Genomic DNA, 25,538 nt, shown 5'->3' on the forward strand with positions numbered 1-25,538 from the left:
AAGAATAGCGATGGTTTACTTATAAATAGCAGAGAAGGCATAATTGAAATAGCAGAAGACTACTATAGAGAATTATACAAGGAGCGAGGGAATGAAGCCTGCAGTGGGAAGGATGGATCGCAAATTAGTAACACATATGACATACTCGATATTCTTCCTGATGAGGTAGAACATGCGTTTAAGAAAATGAAGAATCAGAAAGCCTCGAGGGGAGATAAAGCTACTGTAGAGTTGTTAAATTTGGGAGGAAGAGACATAACACAAAAACTGGCAAGACTCTTCACAAAATGTATTAGAAAAGGTGTGATGCCTAAGGAGTGGAATAATGCAATCATTGTTTTGCTGCATAAGAAAGGAGATAAATTGGAAATTATAGACCAATTAGCTTGTTGTCCCACATCTACAAATTGTTCACAAGGGTCATTACTAATAGATTAGAAAGAATACTTGATGAGAATCAACCAAAAGAGCAAACTGGCTTTAGGACAGGATTCTCAACTATGGATCACCTTCACGTAATATCACAGCTAACGAAGAAAGCAAATGAATAAAAAACACTATGCCTAGCATTTGTGGATTATGAAAAGGCATTTGAAACATAAAGCAATGTTTCGGGCACTGGAAAGACAAGGCATAGATACCCCATATATTATGATTTTGAAGAAAATATATGAGAATGCTACCTTTGTTATCCTTTATTAGAATAGACAAAGACAGTAGCAAATTTAAAATTGAGAAAGGAGTTCGACAAGGAGACACAATATCTCCGAAGTTGTTTACTGCTGCCCTCGAGGCTTTCAGAAGATTAGACTGGTTGCAGAAAAGAGTCAATGTGAATGGAGAGTACTTAAACCATTTAAGATTTACAGATGGCATTGCGGTCATAAGCCACGATCCCAAAGAATTAGAGGAAAATCTTAATCAGTTATGCACAGTTAGTAAGGATTTTGGACTAAAGATGAATATGGCTAAAACAAAAGTAATGATGAACAAGTATGCCACAGAAAGGGACATAATGATTGAAGGAGCAGTAATTGAAAAGGTGGAGTCATATACTTATCTGGGACATGTTATTAGCTGTAATAATGATAAATGGCTGAAAGTCAAGAGAAGAATAAATTTTGGATGGATAGCATTCAGGAAATATAGTCACATACTGAAGAGCAATATCCCAGTTTGCCTGAAATGTAAAATAATGAACCAATATATACTCCCCACCATGACTTATGGAAGTGAAACTTGGGCACTCACCAAAAGAATGGAAGAGAAGCTGAGAACTACACAGCGAAGAATGGAACGAATTATATTGGGAATCAGACTGTTAGATAAGAAGAGAAACACATGGATTAGGCAACAAATTAAGTAAACGGCATTCTTATCAAAACTAAAGAACTAAAATGGTCTTGGGCAGGACACATAGCATGAAGACATGATGGCAGGTGGATTAAGAAAATAACAGAATGGTACCCAAGAGGAGCTAGAAGAAAACCTGGAAGACAACAACGGAGATGGACAGATGAAATTCATGAGTTTGTGAGTAGTAAATGGATGGCCATTGCACAAAACAGAAGGAACTGGAAAGTTGCTGGAGAGGTCTTTATCCTGCAGTGGATTGGAAATGGCTGCTGATAATGATGATGGTCCACTTGATATCAATGCTTTGACTGTAGATCAGCATTTTCCAAACTGTGTTCTGCAGAACACTAGTGTTCCATGAGATGTGAACAAGTGTTCTGTGAAAAACTGTAATTAATAATTAAAAAATATATAAATAAATTTTGCATATCTGTAGCACATACACCACCTTTCTATCATCATAATTTTTAACGTTTTTTTTTCCAGTTATTAATATACTGGCATAGACTAATAATCAAATAGACCACAGAACACTTTATTTTGGCGGGCTTTTACATTTGGTAATGACATCTACAAAAAAGTAGCAATGTAGTGGTCTAATATGCCATTTGTATGAGAATTAGCCTGGAGTACATGGGTTGAAGGAGAGGGGGAAGTGAACCAATATCATTACTAAATTCATTTCCTTGTATAAATTTTTTTTGATAATTATCAACATTTCGAAATATTATTATTAAAATAAATGACAATGGATTTGTGGTTGAAACAAGAAACTTTAAAAGGAGAAGCAAGTACTTCTAGTATCGCAGCTGTGGTCAATGAAAACAAAAACAATATTGTCACACTTCAAAGTGAGGATGAACAATCACAGCCATTTGTTCCCTTAAAATCAGAAGTAAAAAAAAAACAGGAACCAACTAATAAAAGACCAAAACAAAAGTATGATGACAATTATTCGAATTTCGGCTTTACTTATGTTAGAAAAGAAGATGCTCCTGATGCACAGAGCATCGCATGTAATGAGCCAAAGAGGCAAGCAGTTATTTGGCTCCTGCTAAACTTATGTTTCTTTAGTGTTCCTTAAATACACAAATATATTGTGAGATGAAAAGTGCTCTGTGACTAAAAACGTTTGGGAAACACTGCTGTAGATGATCAGATAGCTGTCAAATTAAATGAGTATTTTGCATTTACATTCACACATGGGGAGTCATTCAAGTAGGAGAGGGCAGATGTTTATCAAACTCTAACAGGGAGTTAAATGATTTTGTAATAACTGAGAGCAAAGTAGATGATAAATTGTTGAAGTGAAACATAAGAAAGGCATCTGGGGCAGATCTATCCAGTTATATTAAAGGAGGTAAGGATGTAGCAAAAGAAGTAAGCAAACCCTTAGCCATAATTATGAGAGCATCCTTGGACTCAAAGTCCCCACGGACTGGAGATGTGCAAATGTATCCCCAATTCATAAAGGGGAATCAAAGGGTGACACAAGTAATTACAGCCCTGTTAGTTTGACTTCTGTTCCAAGGAAAATAATGGAGTCATTGGTTAAAGAAGAATTGCAGGATCATTTAAACAAGACAGCAGTAATAATTCAGACACAGCATTGGTTTGTTAAGGGGAAGTCTTGTCTGACCAATTTGATTGGATAGTATGACATGATCACAAAGGAACTGGATGCAAAAAATAATTTCGATATCATATACTTGGATGTCAGGAAAGCTTTTGATACTGTTGCACATGAAAGACTACCGTACAAATTGGAGCAGTATGGCATTAAGGGCAAGTTGCTACAATGGATAAAAGAATGGTTGAGTGGGAGAAGACAGAGAGTGGTAATCAATGGACACTGCTCTTCATGGATAAAAGTTTTTAGTGGTGTTCCCTAGGGTTTGGTGTTGGGCACATTGTATATTTATCAATGATATTGATAAAGGTATATCAGGCTTAATGTCCAAGTTTGCAGATGATACAAATGTTGGGAGGATTGTTAATAACAGTAATGACAGTATGCTGATGCAACAGGATCTGGAAAAGTTGGGCAGATGTGTTGAGAAATGGCAACTGAAGTTTGACAAAGGCAAAGTACTGCATATGGGTAGCAGTAACCACAGAGAAATGTACCAACTGAGTGGTGTTACACTCGGGTAGTAGAGAATGAAAGAGACCTGGGGGTAACTGTGCAATCAGATATGAAGTTTTTCACGCAGTGCAGACAGGCTGCCAGAATAAGTCATGGGGTTTTGTTAATGATATACAGATATTTTGCAAGCAGGGATAAGGAGGTGATTATCTCCTTGTATAAGGCAATGGTCAGGCCACACCTTGAGTACTGTGTAGAGGTCTGGAAGCCTGATTTTAGGAAAGGTGTAGCGTTTCTAGAACGAGTACAGAGAAGGGCAACAAGACTAGTGAGGGGAACAAAGGGGTGCTCTTATGAAGAAAGGCTTAAGTTCTGTAAATGGCAGCATCTGAAGACTAGGCACCTGCGAAGCAATCTGATTGAGGTGCAAAAGGCCTTGAATGGATTGAGCAGGCTCAATGTTGATGGGATTCTTCCTCTTGCTCAGATTACAAACCTGAGAGGGCATAAACTGAAATTGAGGAAAGGCAGTTGTCGAATAGATGTGCAGAAATTTTCCTTTAGCCAGCGGGTAGTTGATTGCTGGGATAAACTTCATCTTTCATTGTGAAAGTTGATAGCTTAAATATAAATTCAAGGCAGAACTAGAAAAACATTTGGAATGAATAGATGTGCGAAATGGAAACGTTTTTTTTTTTTTTTTTTGTTGATGCTGTACAAGCTTTCTTTCTTGCATCATATGCCTCTACTAATGCTAAGTACACTCAAACACATCATGAATTCTGGAAACATTGAAATGTATGTGGACCATTGTTATTGAAGCATGCTGGCTTTACATTTTTTGGCAACAGTTTCTTCATGTTATTGAAAATTTTTGCCAGCATACAGTTCTTGAAGCATATATACATATTTTGATTTAAATTTCACTTGTTACCATTAGAGAACTCTCAAATAAGGGAAATGATAAAAAAAAAACTTGTCCAGATGTAGTACTTTAGATGGAGTTTTATCTTATTAAAATATGTTTTTAATATAAAAAAATGAGCTTTTCACAGTTTTGTTCATGATATACTGAAAATGTCTGTATACAGCTGGTGGGTTGGATACCCCTGCCTTAAGGACTCAGACAAAACTTCTAGCTGGGAGGTAGGGAAATGATACAGATATGCATTTATTTGATGATAGGCATCAGAGTAATGCTTGCATCTCATAAGTTCTAGCTTCTGGACAAAAGAACTCATTTTTGCAAGATGTGCCTAGAAAGAATTTTCAAAAAAAAAAAAAAAATGAAAGCTAATGATAGGGAAACAAGACTAAATAACTTCAGGGAAGGTGTCAGGATAGTATACTGTACAAGAACACTTACTCTTAACTGTGTCTATAATAATATCAGGATTGTCAATGAAATGAGTGAATTTTAACTCCTAGTTAGGATAGCTAATGCTGACATAATAGGGCAAGCCTTTTGCCATGGTATATATAACATATTGCAGGAAAGATTTTTGAATGCCATCCCCCCACCAACCAAATGGCAAATAGTTTTTGACCGTGGCTAAATCTTGAACAAAAATGTTGAGACTGGCTCATTAAAAGGCTGACTCATGAATGCCAGCAAAGAATCTGTGCACTGTGAGGTAATTAGAAACAAAGGCAGAAATGAATGTGAGGGAGTATGTTACACCCCATAAATTTATGATGATTGGCCAGAAGAGTATGATGACTGCCTCCAGATGCAGATGGCATCAGTGAGCAAGTGTGAGGGAAGTCACCATTGGGAAAAAAAAAATTTAAATCACCAAAACAATGGGCAACAAATTTTAAGATTTCGGGTTTTTTTTTTTTTTTTTCTTTGTTTCTTAAAATCTAGTACATCTCATGGGTTCTGACGAGTTAATTTATACTCATATCAGATATTGCCACTATACTTAAAATATTATTTTAAGTATAGATGCTAAGTAATATTGTCTGAACTTGTGGCTTTAGCCCAAACAAATATTAATTGAAAATTACAAATAATTTTCAATTAATTTCAAGTTATTTTTAAGCAAATAATCATTTTATGATAACTGGGTAATCTTAAAGTGGTTGAACCATAACAAGGGGCAAGAGAATAAAAAGATTACAGCTAAGTTGGAAGGGTGATTAAAAATAGTGCATTGTTAAAGCAAGCCAAAATTAAGTCAAGAAACCAAACAAACTAAATTAATCACTCATTAATTTTTACTCCAAACAAAGCTGAATATTATAAATATAGCCAGTTATATAATAACTCTGTATTTGCAAAGTTGTTAATGAAAGTATTCTACTTCTGATCATTTATTTTAATATGAACTAGGGGGCTTCACCTCCCTGCTCGCTTTGCTCACATACCCCCACACACAATTTTCTAGGTAAAATATAGAGCTACACAGAGTAAGTCAAATGTTTTCTACGTAAAAGATGCACCTGTCAAACTGTCAAAATGCAATGATCGATATCTAATCAGGAAATGACCAATGTAATTATTTACCTGTGCACATCTGTAGTGTGTGGCATTCTCAAGGTCGAATAAAAGTAAAACTCCAGATTAGGGTAGCCCGTTCAACATGGTGGCTAGCAAAACAGTGGGAAAAGCAGTGATTGACAAGTTGTGACTCTGCCCACTCCCCACCCACTGTCCTCCTAGATTGATATGCCTAGGGTGTTTTCCCCCATTTGCCGCTGTTTTTAGATCGCGAACTTATTTTCCGATTCAAAAACAGCAGGATGGGGGAAATAAACACCCTACCTAAACTAAGCACCCCGTCCTTGACAACACAAAAAATCAGAAAGAAAACGCCTATACAATACTCACCCAATCGTAGAACTTGACCGTACAATCACTCCAACCATGTTGGAGTGATTGTACGGTTGAGGATAAACAAGGCTGAGAATAATAGAACAATAATTTTGCATTTACTGCTACAATTCCGAACAATCACATACTCTCGCATGACATCCATCTGTCAATCACAGCATTGAGGGAGATGCCATCACCTCCGTCTTTCCTAGCTTTCATTGGTGTACCCTGTACTGGAGTTCAGCCCGAATAAATATCACTATGTAATTATTTACCTGCGTTTACATAAGTCACTTAGGAAAAGGCCTTTTGCTTCAGATTCCATAATGCAAATATTTAAAATATTTACAAAATACTAAACTATTTACAAATATACAATATTCATTAACATACAAAAATGTTACAATGGAACAACAAATGTTAGACAGTGAAGCACACGCACGAGGTTGGTGAATGTTATGGGGGCAGTTGTCAATAATTAATTGCATTTGTAGTGACGTAATTGCCTTGTCCTCTTCTCCCATTGGCTCGAATAAATATCACTAGGAGGAAAACTTTTTAATGTATAGAGAGATATTTAAACAAATGAAAATCTTATATTTATACTTACTGATGTCCAAACAAATGACCACACTTCAGTGAAACTAATCTGTGATTGTCAGAATTAGTCCAGGGCTCAAAACATACAGGACATATCTAAAATACAAAAATGCAATGTCAACTCTGTCATTAGCAACAAACAAATATTCTGAAATTTATATACAGGTAACCCCCATATAACTTGTTACTTCTACAATATGGCTTCGCTCTAACACGGTTTGAGAATTGCGGCAATCCTCGCATAACACAGTTTTCGCTCTAACAAGGTTTGAGAACTGCAGAAAATCTCACATAAAATGGCATTTTTTGAGCTTTTGTGCTGGGAAAACCCTGTTATTATGTTAGATGTAATTTTCAACTTTTCTATTCCTTTTTGTGAATCCCTGCTGTTGACTTGCTAGTTGTTCTCACCTTCATGGTATTTTTCTAAAGCACATTTCTGGAGGTCAAAATATACCATAAAACAATAAAAACAATTTGCAGTTTCCAGTTTATTGGTTGGTCTTTTCTGTTAGTGTAATCAATTATAAATGGGTAGTAAACTTGATCTTGCATATAGTACCGATAGCTGGAATTCTGTGGGTTTTCACGTTATTCTGGTAAAATGTGTTTCCCATTTCATGAAATATTCAATCATATAAAAAACATAAATAAATTTTCAGAAACTCATTACTCCATACTGTGTTTGGTGCAACTTGTGCATACAGTGTTCTTTGTTATTAATTGCTTATCATTTTTACTGTTTTAAATTTTACAACAAAAAAAAAAAAAAAAAAAAGTCAGTGAACAGAAATATCAATTAGTATGTGGTAGATGACTTTCATCAACCGGTGAAATACCACCACTTTGCTTATTGGAGGCTTGAAGTGGTGAAACCCGTCTCTAGAGCAAAGTTTCCGGCATCCCCCTCCCCCCATACTTCTCCTTCAACTCATGCACGGTACTAAGTACTATAGGTTTTGATACCTTTCGTGTTTGGGGCTTTCATAAAAAAAAAAAAATATTAATTAAGCTATGTACGGAAGCGTAAATTTATTTTTATTTTGCTAACTGGAAAATATTCTTCCAATTTTCACGTATCATTTAAAGCGGGAATTCACTGTATTTTGTTAGGAGATCCCTGGGTTAGGTTCTGTGCTATTGAACTTGTGCTTGTTTGAGATCAGAAAAAATAATTGTCACTTCGAAGAGTGCAGTTCGTGACTTTTAAAGAGAACAGAAGTTACATGAAATCTAGATGCTGCAGAAGAGATTGTGCTTCAGAGGAGGAAGAAAATTAAATGAACATACATTAATTTAATTTGCTTCAGAAGAGGAAGAAAATTAAATGAACATACATTATCTCACATATAAGTATCACAGTTTGCAAGGACTTTTGTTCAGTTAGTACTATTTAAGTTACTACTATTATAAAAATAAAGTTAAAATATTAAGTTATTACTACAGGCATACCTCGAATAACGAATAGGATGCGTTCCACGAAATTACTTCGTTAAGCGAAACTTCGTTTTCAGAGGTAAAAATACCATGGCCAGAATAGGGATACGTTCCTACGTAAAGAAAATGAAAAGCTTTTTTTTCGAACAAAGAAAAGTTTTATTAAATAAACAGTCAACTTACATACAAAGTGAAATTACATTTTAAAATATGAGTCTAAAGTTGATTGTTTATGCTTTTTTCCTCTTTTATTTAGCAATTGCCTATACGGAGTTATTGCATTTAACACTGATCGCTTAACAATAACACTTCTTCCTAAATCAGGATCATTTTCACTAAAAAAATTTGAAACGTTTTCAATGTCATTTAAGCACCTTTTTAAATCTTTGGTTGTTAACACTTTTTCGGCAGGAACTTCTTTAACTTCGTCTTCATTATCTTTGTTGCTAACAAGGTTTTCTAAATCTTCCACTGAAAAACCATCATCTTCTGCATTCAATAAATTTCTAACATCCTCTTCATCGACATTTTCGAAACCTAGTGATTGAGCCATCTGGATAACTTCATTTCTAATTTCTTGGATGTTATTTTCTTCTTCTAGTACAACTTCTGGCCATATTTTGCGCCAAACTCCATTTAAGCATTTCTTAGTGACTTCTTTCCAAGAACTATCAATGTTTTCAATTGCGTTTTTAATGGTGTAGTTTTTCCAAAAAGTTTTAACTGTCATTTCCTCTTTATCCTCTAGTTCAGTGTTCCTCTAGTTAATAATAATAAGCTTTAAATGATGCTATTACTCCCTGATCCAATGGTTGAATCAGGGAAGTTGTGTTTGCTGGAAGAAACACAACTTTGACAGGAATGCATGTGTCCAACGTTTTAAGATCAGTAGGATGTCCCGAAGCATTGTCTAACAACAAAAGAGCTTTTTCTTCAAAGTTGTTTTTTTTTTTGACAATACCGTTTTACTTCAGGACAAAAGTGGTTAACAAACCAATCAGTAAATAACTCCTTGGTAACCCACGCTTTTCTATTTGCTTTCCATATTACAGGTAAATTTATTTTTATGTTACCTTTTAACGCCCTCGGATTTTCTGAATGGTAAACTAATAACAATTTTAATTTATAATCGCCAGAAGCATTTGATCCAAAGAGTAACGTTAAACAGTCTTTGGCTGCTTAGAACCGAGCAGCTGATTTTTCTTCAATAGAAATGAAACTTTTTGTTGGTAGCCGTTTCCAGAACAAACCGCTTTCGTCAACATTGAACACCAAACTTGGAAAATTTTGATGTTCAATTATTTCCTTTAGTTTTTCTGGAAACTTATTTGCAGCTTCTCCTGTTAATTTTACACTATGAATCCTGGCCCGTTTTTTAAATTTCTCGAACCAACCACGAGAAGCTCCAAAGGTTTCCGTAATTTCTTCAGTTTGTTTAGATTTCAGGTGATTAAACTGGAATATTTTTTTTATGTTAAATGGGGCTTGAAATTGCCGACTTCGTTATATCGAAGCTTCGTTATCAGAGGTAACGTTAACCGAGGTATGCCTGTACTATAAAAATTAAGTTTCCAATAGTTATAAAAAAAAAAAAATGGCGTAATTTTGTTAGCTTTTGGAACGTAACCCTCCCTTTTTGTACTGGTTCTTAGTCCCGTATAACACGGTTTCGCATTACACGAGATTTTGTAGGAACCAAACTACTGTGTTATACGAGAGTTACCTGTGTGTGTGTGTGTGTGTGTGTGTGTGTGTGTGTGTATTAAATATAAAATAAAATACCAGTGAGTTAAAACCAGGAGGAGAAGTGGAAAAATAAAAATATGACAAATGCACCAGCGCGCGCAAGGCAGCAACAAAGGATGCAAATGTATATATGTATACTGTAAAAAAATAATAGTTAAATGTAAAGATGGAAGTGCAAGTTACACAGATGCCAAAAGCTGAGGGGAAAATGTAGGTTGTACCATAAAGACGATTAAAAAAAGGAGTGACCTGTAATAAAAATATTAAGTAAGAATGAAAAATAAAAGTAACAATTGCTGGCATCAGATAAGGGTGGGCAAATCTGGCTATAATTCAAAAAGTGGAAGTAGAGCAAATATGCAATAAAATCTGATGACAGCAAAAATAAAATTTGATACACGATCAGGTATTTCATCAGGTGACTACACCTGATCATGCATCAAAAGACTGCATTTCTATACTTGTCCATAACAGTGTAAAAAGACCTCTAATATATATATATACGGGGTTGTTAAAATTAAAGTATCCCTATATAGAAGGCTCTGGAGCAAGTTCTGAGGCTCATACTGAAGAGAAATTTGGACAACAATTACAATAAAGAACGCGTTCGGCATTTATTAGAAAAAAAAACTTTGTTACAAAATTTGTCACTGTATGGCGCATAACTATCTCAGTTATGATTATGCAAATAACGTAAGTTAGTGCCACTACTCAGCTCTACTGTACTGTATAAAAGCAAAGCAGTCTCTTCCAAATCATAGTAGATGTTTGCCTGCACTACAGCAACAATGCCAACAACGTTGCAGGAAAAAGCACTATTAGTGAAGCTGTACTATCAGAACAGAAACAATGCAACTGCGGATATCAGAGAATTCTGGCATAAAAAGCACATAAGGCGTGGACCTATGACTGTTTGTGCTGTTCATAAAATGATTGCAAAATTTGAAGCGACAGGACATCTTGGTGTTCAACCAGGTAAAGGTCGAAAACGAGTGGACTCCTCTCGTGTTGAAGATGTGGTTATGGCTGTCGTGGATTTATCGAGTCAATCTCCATGTGGTAGCGCAAGTGTGCCAGCTGTTTCTCGTGAAGTGGACATGCCATATTCCACTGTAAGGCTAGTAATGTGTCAGGTGTTGCAGTATTATCCTTACAAGATGCACATGCTACAGCAGCTAAAGAATGGTGATGCAGATATTCATTTTACACATGCACTTCAGTTTCTGGCGTGAATGACAGTGGATATCACTTGGCCATGGAACATCCTTTGGAGTGATGAAGCCCACTTCTGCTTAAATGGCCAAGTTAATACGCACAACTGTCGCATTCGGGCAACGGAAAACACTCGAGTTATCCAAGGTGTCCCGTTGCATTCTTCAAAAGTGAGAGTGTGGTGTGGATTTACAGCCACATTCATGATTGGCCATATTTTTTGAACAGGTAACCCCGACTGTACCCCAAACCTGTTTCGTCGCTAGGCAGCGATATTATGAAATGTTGGCAAATTATGCAATACCAGAGCTGCAAAAATGTGGGTGCCTTCAGGATACCATATTCATGCAAGATGGTGCACCACCCCACATCCACCGTTGTGTCCAAAGATTGATAAGGCAACACTTTACAGCCGAACAGGTCATCAGCCGTTGTTTCCAGATATCTTGGCCACCCTGATCACTGGACCTCACCCCATGGACCTCACTCAATCTCTGGCAGATCTGAAGGACAGCACTAGATGTCATGAGCTGGCTATTCCAGTTGACATGTTATGTTATGCTGTAGAAAATGCTGTTCTTCGAATGGAAACTGTTGTTGACCAAAATGGAGGACACACTGAACAATTGTAGTGCTATTCAAGTGATTTGTATTCCCATAGCAACATATAGAGAAATTTTGTAACAAATTTTTTTTCCCAATAAATGGCAAGCACATTCTTTATTGTACCTGTTGTTCAAGTTTCTCTTCAGTACGAGTTTTAAAACTCACTCCAGAGCAGTCTACATAGGGATACTTTAATTTTAACAAAACCTTGTGTATGTATGTATATATGTATGTATGTATATATATATATATATATATAGTAAAGAATAATTGTATTAATAAACTAATTAATCATGGGGATGGAATGTGACTGTACGAAAAGGAAGATAACATAGCTTATGGATCAGGGACACTGCATTAGCAAAACGTACCCTACAGCCATAATGTGTGTGTGTGTGTGTGTGTGTGTGTGTGTGTGTGTGTGTGTGTGTGTGTGTGTGTGTGTGTGTGTGTGTGTGTGTGTGTGTGTGTGTATACAGTGGATTCCGGTTATTTGGGCCACCGGTTAATCGGGGCAGCCGTTTATTTGGGGCAAATCTTAAAAAACCGAAACCAATTGAGAAAATAGCAAGGGTTTACTTCGCTTAATTGGGACAGCATGCCGTTTAATCGGGGCAGGAGACCGCAGCACTGGAGATTACCCGACGATACCAAGTGGTTTGGTCAAAATTTTGGAGGTCACAACCATAAAACAATAAAAACAATTAGCAGTCACCTGTTTATTGGGCTTTCCTGTTAGTGCAATCTATCATAAACGGACAGTAAACTCGATCTTATTGAATTTGCGATAATACCGACAGCTGGAATTCTGTGGGTTATTATGGTGAAATGTGTTTACACTTCCATGAAATCTTCAATCATATAAAAAAATTTATTTTCAGATCTCTTCATTCCTATTTTTAAAGCTTTGTAACTTGTTACTCCGTTCATGTTACTTGCAATTTGTGTGTGCCGTGTTCTTTGTTATTGATTGCTTATCTTTTTACTGTTTTAAATTTTAATCCCCACCCACAAATGTCAGTGAACAGAAATGTCAACTGGTTCGTATGTACATATCACAGTACATATTAATTATTCCGATTATCATGTATATTCTTCCGATTTTCATGTATCATTTAATTTTTTTAATTGGTAAGGTAATAAAGGGTAAATTTGTGCTTAATATATCTTTGCTTTTATAGCCTGTGGATAATATTCCTCCTATTTTCGCTAATTAGAATTGCTGTTTAATAAAATTAAAATTCAATTCACAAATGATCACAATGACCGGCGCTTACTGCACATCGTATAGTAAACGGTACTTTACTATGTTGAATCCGTCGTAACGTGATTTGATTGTACAGTGAACGAGTTGTAAAGGGGGGGGGATACATTGTATTTTTAACTATTTACGTGAAACTTCGGATAATTGGGGCAGCCGCTTAATCGGGCCAAAATGCACTAGTCCCGATGTGTCCCAAATAACCGGAATGGACTGTATATATAAAGTATACTGTATTTTTTTTTTTTTTTTTTTTTTATGAGAACCCCAAACACGAGAGGTATTAGAACCTATAGTACTTAGTACCGTGCTTGGGTTTGAAGTTAAGAAGACGAAAGAAGATATTTGTTGACATTGGACTTGAACTTCTGTAGATTGTAATTTTCAGGAAATACGTATGAAGGAAGGTTGTTCCAGAAAACGGCAGTTGAATGAATAAATGAGGAAGATGAAAAGTTGGTTCTGTGGGTTTGAAGTTGGACAGTAAATGGATGTTGGCTGGTGGTGGCACGTGTTCGGACTGTTTTGAAAGAGAGAGCAGGAATTATAGAAGCCAATTCAGAAGAACAGTGACCATGGAAGTATCTGTAGAAGAGGCATGCAGCAGAAACAGTGCGTCTATGAGAAAGCGAGTGGAGAGACTCTGTTAGAGATAAATCATTAATTAACCTAACTGCCCTCTTCTGAATGGAATCAAGAAGCCGGAGAGAGGTTTTGGGGGCACCACCCCAGATATGGGAACAATATTCCATGGCAGGGCGAATTTGCGATTTATACAGAGTGAGAAGCTGTTTGGAAGAAAAGTAATGCTGAGAGCGAAAGAGAAAACCAAGTTTTTTAGATGCAGAGGAAGCAATATTTGTAATGTGCTTGTGCCAAGAGAGATTAGAAGTCAGGGTAATCCCCAAAAGAGATATATCATTTTGCCTAGAAATCGGAGTGTCACTAAAGATAAGCATAGGAGTAGAAGAATCCTTTTTGCGAGATATAAGACAAGACTGAGTTTTAGAAGGGTTGAAATCAACTAAGTTGTCTTTGCCCCACTGGAGAATTACCTGAAGATCAGCATTTAAGGAATTGGTAGCAGATTTTCGAGAAGTTGAAGCTGATTGAGCAGGACAAGGTTTCTCAAAATGGAAAGTTGAATGCAATGTGCTATCATCGGCAAAACTATGGATAGGATTTCCAGTCAATGGAAGAAGGTCATTGATATACAAGAGGAAAAGAGTGGGGGAAAGAACTGAACCTTGGGGGACACCAGCATTAGTGGAGAAGTTAGAAGACAGAGAGCCATCTACCATCACCCTCAGTGAGCGATCAGAGAGAAAACTGGATAACCAATTACTAAAAACAGTTGGCAAACCATAAGATGGAAGCTTGTTTAGAAGACCTTTATGCCAAACACGATCAAAAGCCTTTGAGATGTCAAGAGCAACTACTTGTGTTTCACCGAACCTTTCCATTGAATTAGTCCATAAATGGGTAACATAAGCCAGAATATCTCCAGTGGATCGACACTGACGGAATCCATACTGGTGATCGTTGATCAGACGGAAGGTTTCTAGATAGTTTAAGAGTTGGCGGTTAATTGATTTCTCCATTACTTTAGAAAGAGTAGAAGTAATTGCAATGGGATGATAATTGGATGGGAGGGATTTGTCACCCTTTTTAGGAACTGGCTGGATATGAGCAAATTTCCAAGCAGAAGGAAAAACACCTTTGGAATAAGAAAGTGAAAAAAGGTGGCAAAGAATAGGAGTAAGTTCAGGAGCACAGGTTTTGAGAACAAGTGGAGAAATACCATCAGGACCTGGAGCTTTCTTAGCATCAAGATTCATCAAAACCCTTCTGATATCCTTTTGACGGAAGACCACAGGAGGCATTGAATGGAGCGTGTTGGGAATGGTGGGAGGTGTTTTACCAAGATCATTAATACATGAGCTGGAAGAAAAATGGGATGCTAGCAGGTCAGCTTTATCCTTGGCTGAAGTGGCAACAGAACCATCTGGTTTGGACAGAGGTGGGAGCAAAGATGGGCAAAAGTTGCGGCCAATAGCTTTGGCAAGAGACCAGAATGCTCGGCTACCATTAGGGCAAGAAGCAAGTTTTCTACTCTTAGCCCGTTCAAACTCTAGTTTGGACTGGTTAATAACTGCTTTACAACTGTTGCGAGCTTTGGTGTAGGCAGAAAATGAAACTGAAGAATTAGAAACAAGCCAATTACGACATGCAACATTCTTCTCTTGGACAGCCTTAGCACATTTATTGGAAAACCAAGGTTTAGATAAAGGACGAGATTTTAAAGTGGAGTGTGGGATAAAGGATTCCATTCCTGCAAGAATAATTTCACTGACACGATCTGAGCAAACGTTGACATCAGAAGTTTTGAAACAGTAATCCGACCAAGGAAAAGATGAAAAGAAGTCTCGCAGGTCATCCCATTTTGCATTCTTGTAATGCCAAACAACACGTGGTTGGGAATAGCCATGAGATAAAGGTTCCATTGGAGAAGAGACAATCACCAAGTTGTGATCTGAAGTGCCTAAAGGACCTCTCACTTCGACCGTGTACTTAGAAGGGTTGTTTGTGAGAAAAAGATCAAGCGTATTGGCTGTATGATTAGGATTGTCCGGTATTCTTGTAGGTAAATGAACAATCTGTGCAAGGTCATTAGTAATTGCAAAAGCCTCAGCATCTCAACCTGCTGGGTCGGTGTGACTAGAAAACGGAAGCCAGCTGGAGTTGTGAACATTAAAATCACCAAGGAAAATTACTTCACTGTTAGGAAAGTTGGACTGGAGAAAGTAAAGTTGCAAAGAGAGGAAGTCAAAGAGCTCCAAGTGATTAGTGGAGTTGGGAGAACGGTAAAGACAACAGATGAATTTGACACAATGAGGTAGAGAGATTTTAAGCCAGAGAAGATCAAAGAGAGGAGATTCCAAATTGCCAAGTCTCTGACAGGGAATATCAGAACGGACATATGCACAAGTACCACCTTTGAGGCGAAAGGAATCATACAGCGAATAATTTGGGCATCTGAGATGAGCAGTAGATGAATCAACCGATATCTGAGATTCTTTCAGAAAAAGTACATGGGGTTTGGCAGACTGCAAGTGGAAATGGACATCGTTGAGATTAGAATTGAGACCACATATATTTGTGAAATGAATTAGGAAGTCCTTGGGAGGTTTAGATCTTTTCGCAGATAAGCTTGCTCTATTAGTTTGACAATTCATGGTGTATTCAATAGTAAGAAAAAGTAGGTGGGACATGCTGTATGAAGTAATGAAATTTTTGGATATGGCGTACATGTGGTAAGAATATACCCAGATCCTTGACATAACGTGGCCTCGACAATGCTCCCCGCATACACACTACTCGGACTCCCTCCAGTCACTATCTGGCAGAGTAGAGGCAGCAAGATTATACACTAGCTGATCCGGAAGCTTCCTAGAGAGTTACCAATAGGTTCAGTCCGGTGTACTAACTAGCGGCCGGCCTGCGAACACCGTTTTAGAGCTGTACCCTCGAAATGTAAGGAATATTGGATCTCGCCACGACGTTCATCATAACCTCAAAAGTCATCAATCATGTATGTAGAAATATTATGTAGAAATGTGAAGATTTTGATTTAAACCTATTGAATATACGGTATACACTGTGAGCTTGACTGAATGAATAAGGAATTAGCGATATATATGGTATAAAGAAGAAACGGAAGAAGAAATAGACAGGAAATTAAAAATAAAGATAAGTGAAAAGGTGACCAAAATAAGATAACATTGCGGTGTCTTTCACACTCTCAGTGTCATCATCAGAGGTCATCCACCGAAATTATGAAAAAGACCGCAATGTTCTTGCTTCTGTTTCCGACATGTTCTGTAAGCTGTGGTGCACATGAGCTGTTGCCATGTGTTGAGAACGAAATATTAAAATTATTTAAAATTTTGCGGTAAGAGTAAGGTCTAATAGATTATGCCAATAAAAGTGGTTAAATTACAGTGTATGCAGATCATGGATGACTTACAGAAGCAAGTGAAAACTGAAAAACCTAAAGTAATGATTATCGGAATAGGCAGAAAGAAAGGGACTTACCGTTACTTAGCAAAACTGACCAAGATGGCAGCATGCCAGTATATTTATGTGTGGGTACGCCAGTGGCTCCTAGAGTTAGGTGTGGAAACAAATATATATATTATAATAATAATTATGGTATGGTGTCTGTATAGATTGAAATGAAATAAGTGGTGATGAACACAGTTAAATACATGATGTCCAAACTGCCCAGGATAGTTGAGAAATATAATAGCTTACAAAGTAGCAGTGAAAAGCAGCTAAACTTTGTTAAGGCGAAAAATAGATTGGGTAAAGTAAGAAGATAAGTGTCCTGCATATTGCGTTCGGTAGACTAATCACAGGACATAAGTTTAGTTTTTTCAGTTTTTCAATTCTTTTCACTTGCTTCGTAATAAAGTACGTAAGTATTTTATTACGATTATTTATTGTGTTTGGTAATGTTTTGGTTACAAATGTGTGTTCAATCTTGGGTGGTCGGCACCTAACCCTATTTTTCCCATAGGGCTTGTTGTTTATATTGCACGATTTTGCATTGCACGAGGGTTTCTAGGAACACAACTATCATGCTATACGAGGACTGACTGTACTAACTAATTGATATTTCTTTTCACTGACTTTTTTTTCTTGTAAAATTTAAAACAGTAAAAATGATAAGCAATTAATAACAAAGAATGAGACACACACAAGTTGCAACAAACACCAATGCACAACTGATGTTGTTATTGTTGTTATTTGGTTTTTAGGAGCATTAGCAACTGAGGCCATATTGCTCCAGGATATGCGGTGGTCATTCCCTGACCTTTCCACATCCTCCGTATTTGGTGGTGACGGGCTCGAACTCTGGTCTAATCAAGAAGTTGTGCTACGCACTGCTGCTCCTTCCCACCTGACTACGGAGGTGCCCAATGCACAACTGAGATACAGAGTAATGAGTTTCTGAAAATTTTTTGTATTTTATATGATTGAATATTTCTTAGAAGGGGAAACACATTTCACCATAATAACGTGAAATCCCACAGAATTCCAGCTATCGGTAACAGCAAATGTGAGAAGATCGAGTTTACTACCTGTTTATAGTTAATGCAAGAAGATCGAGTTTACTACCTGTTTATAGTTAATGCAAGAAGATCGAGTTTACTACCTGTTTATAGTTAATGCAAGAAGATCGAGTTTACTACCTGTTTATAGTTGATTACACTAACAGAAAAGACCAATAAATCAGAAACTGCAAATTGTTTTTATTGTTTTATGATGGTGACCTCCAGAAATGTGATTCAGAAAAATATCACGAAGGCTATCTAACGACTAGCAAGTCAACAGCAGGGAGTCACAAAAAGGAATGGAAACATTTAAAATTAGATCTAACATAATAGCAAGGTTTTCCCAGCACAAAAGCTCAAAAATACCATGTTATGCGAGATTTCCCATAATTTTCAAATTGTGTTATATAAGTACCGTGTTGTGCAAGGATTGCCGCAATTTAACAATCATGTTAGAGCAAAACCATGTTGTGCAAGGATTGCCGCAATTTATCAATCATGTTAGAGCAAAACCATGTTGTGCAAAGATTGCCGCAATTTATCAATCATGTTAGAGCAAAACCATGTTGTGCAAGGATTGCCGCAATTTATCAATCATGTTAGAGCAAAACTGTGTTGTAGAAGTACCGTGTTATACGGGGGTTGCCTATATATACAGGCAACGCATATATATATATGGGTATAAGCGTATACCCTCTGGAATTCGATTAATAAGCACAGTATACTCTCTGCATACATAACATTCATAGAGTATACCCTCTGATAATTTTACGACTAAGCACTGGATAGAACAATCCAATTATATTAAGGGAAGTAGCAAAGGAGATAATCAAACACTAAACCATAATTATGAAAGCATCCTTGGATTTAGGAGAGATCCCTATGGACTTGAGATGTGCAAATGTATCCCAAATTCATAAAGGGGATCAAAAGACAACGTAGGTAATTACAGACCTATTTAGCTTAACATCTATTGCAGGGAAAATAATGGAATCACTGATTAAAGAAGTAATGCAAGACCATCTGGACAGGCATGAAATTATACTGAAACCAGAGCATGAATTTGTTCAGGGGTGGTCTTGTCTAACAAATCTGATAGGTTTCTATGATACAGTGCCCAAGGAACTGGATGCAAAAAAATAATTTTGACATCATACACTTGGAATTCAGGAAGGCTTTTGATACTGTTGCATGTAAAAGACTACTGTACAAACTGGAGAAATGTGGCATTAAAGGCAAGTTACTGCTAGGGATAAAGAGATGGTTAAGAGGAAGATAGAGAGTGGTTATCAATGGACACTGCTCTTTGTAGACTAATGTTAGTATTGGAGTTTCCCAGGGTTCGCTGCTGGGTCCACTGTTGTTTTCAATATTTATCAATGATATTGATGAAGATATCATGCTTAGTGTCTAATTTTGCAGATGATACAAAGGTTGGCAGGGTGGTAAACGACAGTCATCAGGGTGGGCTACTGCAAAAAGGTATAGGAAAATCGAGTCGATGCACTGAGAATTGGCAGTTGAAGTTTAACATTGACAAATGCAAGGTACTGCAAATGGGTAGCAGTAACTCCAGAGTAAATTATCAACTGTGTGGTACTACACTCAGGATAGTGGAGAATGAAAAAAGACCTGGGGGTAATTGTGCAGTCAGACGTGAAATTCTCATGGGGTTTTGTCAATGCTATACAGAAATGTTGCTAGCAGGGATAAGGAGGTGATTATCCCTTTGTATAAAACCAGGTTAGATTGCATCTTGAGTACTGTATACAGGTCTGGAGGCCTCACTTTAGGAAGGATGTAGATCTTCTGGAAAGTGCAGAGAAGGGCAACCAGATTGGTGAAGGGAACAAAAGGGTGCTATTACCTAGAAAGAGCTTCAATTCTGCAAATTGCAATATCTCAAGACTAGACACCTGCAGAAAGATTTGATTGAGGTGTTTAAAGCCTTGATGGATTGAGTAAGCTGAATGTTAATGGCAATCTTCCACTTGCTGAGACTACACATATGAGGAGGCATAAATTCAAGTTGAGAAAGGATGGTTGCAGAATAGTGCAGAGGTTTGCCTTCAGCCAGCGAGTGGTTGATTGTGTGAACAGGCTTCCACGTGTTGTTGTGGAAGTGGATGGGTTGAATAAATTCAAGGAACTAAATAAATTCTTGGAAGGTACAGAAGGATGAACTGTGTAGGGGTTTTTTTTTGGCTGATGCCATATAAGCTTGCTTTCTTACATCATATGTCTTTGCTATTACTTCTTCTAAAAAGTAAAGGTACTTCTTATGCAATAGTGATTACATGTCCTTAAACACCTTTTAAAGTCTTTTCATTGGGACTATATGTCATCAACAAATGCAACTACTAAATAAGAAGCAACTGAAGAAGTCACTAAGATTTTTATATCTATTTTTATATCTTTATATATTTAGAAGTCTAGCTAAGAATATGAAGAACAGTAGCAAAAGGTTTTGCTTACGTTAACAGTGAGGAAAGAGATGTACCCTATTGGTCTACAAGATATAAGTAGTGATGATTCTATATAGGTTGCTAACAAACAATAAATATCTTACATCTACACTGACAAAACAAGAATTTTGAGATGGCGATACTAAAAAGATTCCTACTTCTAACTGGAAGTTAAATGATTTTATGATTAGTGTGAGAAAAACAAAAGAAAAACTGAAACTCTGAAACTAAAGGTAAACAAAACACCTAGTGCTGATGAATTCTGCTCATGGCTTCTAGTTAATATCATAACTTCAATTATTGGAAGGCACATTTTGAATGATATGCAATTTATCGTTCTATTATATTTATATTTATTTATCTGCAAAACTCGAGGAGGCCAATGTCAAAGAAACATATTCAAGAAGTTTTGATAACATATAATAGGTTAGAAAAAATAGGACTTCATCCCCCCCTCTCTCACACAGTAGCATTTAAACTGTCTAAAATGTAATGGCCCTAATGCCTTAGTATAGCACTGCTTTTAAACAAATAAAAAAAGGTAAAGTGCAGCCATTATCAACCCACTGCAGGATGGAAGCCTCCTCAACAATTCATGCTGAGGGAAATGGACCATAATCTGCCACGCTGGTCCAGTGCGGGTTGGCAGATCGACTGTATTCAGCAGTCAGGGGCTTGAACCCCAGTCTACTCAAAGAGCATGTGTTACTGCACTCCCGCTCTTGACCACTTGGCTACGGATAACAATGGCATAAGTTATCTCACATTTATTTAAAAGATGACATTATGATAGCCTAATTTCACTAGCACATATGGGGAAAAGAAAACACCCGGCCCCCAGAGCTGTTCCCTGGTGGTCACCAGAACTAACTGACCTCAGACACAGAGCAAACAGAGCCCGAAAAGCATTCCAACGAGCACACAGAACCTGGCCACAGGCGGAGGTGGATGAGCTAAGGCAGAGGTATTGGGAGGCAAGAAATAACTACACGGCCAAGATTAAGCAGAAGAAAAAAAGAAACATGGGAAACTCTGGTCAGTGCAAATGGCAATGCTGACCCATGGGGAATTGTTTATAGAGTTGTCACTAACAAGCTCCCAAGAGGGGAAGTGGTTACAGCCACCGAAACTGCACTGGGAAGTTACACCAGAACCTGGAAATCATCAATTGACAACATATTAGACCACATCTTCCTACCTCAAAGTGAACCCCAGACTGAGGAACAGAGAAAACTCTATGAAGAAAACTCCTCTTATTGTACCACGGCAGCTGAGCCCTCCCTTTAAAATCATGGAGCTGAGCATAGCAGCAGCAAACATTAAAAACAGGAAAGCCCCTGGTGACGACAGGATTGAACCAGAGATGCTCAAAAAGGCAGTAGAGAAGATACCAGACATCATTCTAAATCTCTTCAATCGCTGTCTTTCAGAAGGCTATTACCCTAATAAGTGGAAAACAGCAAGAATAAGACTTATACTTAAGAATCCAACCAAACCCCAGGATAAGCCAACATCATACAGACCCATAGCTTTGCTTTCTACCTTGAGCAAACTTTTTGAGCGGCTTCTATACCATAGATTAGAGACTCACTTCCAGGAAGCGAACATGATGTCGCCGAACCAGTTCAGCTTCAGAAGAGGACGCTCAGCGGCAGATGCTTTGGAAAACATAATTGAGGCAGCAAAAAACTGCGACGAAGTATTTTCTCCTCATATCAATAGACTTTGCTGGCACTTTTGATTCTCTCTGGTGGCCCGGAATCCTGGCCAGACTTTGGCGCGCCCAAATTCCAGGCAACCTGTTCTGCTGCCTTAGATCATACTTGGATGACAGAAGGATTACAGTGACTGCTCCATTTGCCACTCTCTCCAGGCAGGTCTACAGAGGCTGCCCCCAGGAATCAGTTCTGGGGCCCCTTCTGTGGACTCTTGTGCTGGATGAGTTCCTCAATATGGAAATCCCTAATATATGAACGCAGGCATACGCCAATGATCTTATACTGATGCTGCAGGCTAATAGCAGGACACAGCTGGAGACCCATGCAAATCAGGCCATTTTTGTTCTGCAAGGATGGGCAAATGGGAACCCACTGAACATCTCACCGGAAAAAACACATTCAATACTCCTCAAGGGCTCCCTTGATCCTAGGAGGCCTTCCCAGATCAAGATAAATGGAACAACCATTAAACTCCAAACAGAAGTCAAGTATCTTGGCATTATCCTCGACAGACACCTCAACTTCACACCGCATCTTAGTTACCTCAGAGTAAAATTCAGGAAATATTCCGCCCTATTCGCTAGAGTTACATGCAGAGACTGGGGTCTGAAGAAGAGGGCACTCGCCATCCTCTACAAGGCATTCTTCATCCCGGCACTGGCTTATGCAGCGGGAGCTTGGTACACTAAGGCAAGCACTGCTGTTAACAGAAGGAAATTGGAAACCATCCATAGAATAATTCTCCTCACGACAACCAGAGCATGCTGCACGGTGAGCACCCATGCTCTCCAGGTCCTTGCGGGATGTCTCCCTCTGGACTTGGAGATTGTCGGCCGTGGGCTGCTGCACCAACACGCCAAAGGAAGGATAATCGCACATTTGGGATACACTATGGATCCAACTCTGACTAGACCACAGGAAAAAAGACGTCTTACTGACCACATGAGAACAGTGTGGCAGAATCGGTGGAATGACTCCACTAAAGGCCGCATAACTAGAAGCTTCATACCAGACATTAGATGTGTTTACCCTATTTCCCCGACCTGGTACTCTTCTGGACTTCATACCACATACCTGCTGACAGGACATGGCTCCTTCAGGAAGAAGCTACATGATTTTGTAATCTCGGACATAGCGCAGTGTAGATGCGGACAAGAAGAAACTTGGGAGCACCTGCTCTATGAATGTAATATATATGAAGACCTCCGTGGCCTGCTGTTTACCAAACTACGCTCCATCCTTAGAAATCAGGAGGACATAGTGCTGCAGGAAGAAGAAAACTATAAGACCTTCACGCTTTTCGCTCAAAACCTCTTCGCGAGGCAAAGAGCACTTCCACCACCCTGAAACAGACTTCAGACTTTGGACCACCGATGGACAGAAAGAACACAACTGGCCATTGACGACCAGCTGAGTGACTACAGGACTTGAACACAAGTGGTGGGGACAACCTACTGCAACTGAAAGACAACTGAGTCCTAACTGAATGTGACCAAACACTGGTACCTAGATGTAGTTGGCCTGTCACGTGCCGGTGACGCATCCTGGCCTCTGCCGAGACTAAGTCCACCACCTGGAGAGTCAAAGTGAACGACTTAGATTTCAATTAGCCAAATGGCGACCCAGAACCGACACCTTTCCGGGCCTGCTTTATCTCCTTTTCCCAGTGGAGGGGACACCCCTGTCTCCTCCTCTCCCTGCAAAACCCACTTTCCCTCTGGTGTGGCATGGGCATGCCCACTGAACATTTGGGGGCCACCTTCTCTATGGGTCCCTTTCTTCTTTTTTTTTCCAGCCTTCCTTCTCCCCACCCAAATCTGTCTACCTTCACAGCGCACAGACCCACACGTCAAAATTGTAACTACATCAAAATGGCTTGCCCGACCCTTTTCGGCCAAAAATAAAACTCATCCAGCGTACAATCCCTTCTCGCTCTTAAGGCAAATTATGACCAAACAAAAGCGATTAAAGCAATGTTTTTTTTTTTTTTTTTAATTTTATTATTATTATTATTTATTTTTTTTAGGTCCTAGCCATTGAAATCTGAGGAAAGTAGGTGGCAGGACCTGCCAGAGTACTGATTCCTTACTGGTAACACCTGGCTAGCCTCCACATGGCGCGGTATGGGCAACGTCGGGTCCCATCAGGGGCCCGATGGCCAATAAGCCAGATGAACAATGGGCACAACAGACTACACTATACATGATCCACACACTTTAAATCTCTGGCTTGACAGGGTACTGTCACTCAATACAGAGAACACCACGGAGATGGGAGAAATCCCAGGAGCAGCAAGACCCTCAACATACCAAATACCAAATAGCACATATGGGGAATGGGTGGGTTCAAAAAAGATTTGTATTCACCCAGAAATAGTTGTAATAGAAAGATGAATTTTTTTTTTTTGCTTGCTTGATACCTTAAAATGTCTGTAGAAACCATACAAATTTTGGTTTTGATCTGATAATCCTTTTTTTTTTTTCTTTACAGTACTGAATGAAGTGAAGTGTAACAAGCAATTAAGTGGAATACAGATCAGTGATTCGGTTCCTCTTTCTGCAAGGGAAAAGCCCCAAAACAATCCACAAAGAAATGGTTGCCATTTATGAAGAAGGCTGCCCAGGTTACAGTGTTGTTGTTGCACAATGGTATAAACAATTCAAATGTATAAGAACCTCTGTGAAGAAATCCCAGGATGCCCAGCAACTGCAGTAACAGAAGAGAGAGAGAGAGAGAGAGAGAGAGAGAGAGAGAGAGAGAGAGAGAATTGCAAAAATTGAGACATTAATCCTGGAAGATAACTGTATGGTGGACACGGGCTCAAACCCTGGTCTAATCAAGAAGCATTCCTGCATTATGCACTGCTGCTCCTGCCAACCTGGCTACGGAGGCACTGCAAGGCCTGTGGAGAACATCATCCATCAACAATTGCATACGAATAAAGAATATGCTAGATGGGTTCCCAGATTTCTGACCCCTTACGAGAAGGAAAGAGCACAATGTGCACATGAAATGTTGTCAATGTGCCAGGAAAAACAAGGAGTTTTTTTCACAGCTAGTCACCATGGATGAAACTCGGATTCATCACTAGGATCCCAAAACTAAACAAATATCAA

The 25,538-nt window shown here is 38.4% G+C and overlaps 1 protein-coding gene across 1 annotated transcript in view; it reads right to left on the reverse strand.

The window, feature by feature from the left end:
* The window catches only part of mus302 (mutagen-sensitive 302), a 279,343-nt gene that overhangs the window by 220,331 nt on the left and 33,474 nt on the right, over positions 1-25,538 (reverse strand). Inside the window, exon 4 of the mRNA XM_090389437.1 lies at positions 6,871-6,956. Within this exon, the coding sequence (XP_090245563.1) occupies positions 6,871-6,956 (86 nt within the window). The remainder of the gene's footprint in view (positions 1-6,870; positions 6,957-25,538) is intronic.

The sequence above is a fragment of the Mastigoproctus giganteus genome, unplaced genomic scaffold, assembly GCF_048544385.1.
Source record: "Mastigoproctus giganteus isolate SK-2022 unplaced genomic scaffold, ASM4854438v1 scaffold_18, whole genome shotgun sequence".
NCBI lineage: Eukaryota > Metazoa > Arthropoda > Arachnida > Uropygi > Thelyphonidae > Mastigoproctus > Mastigoproctus giganteus.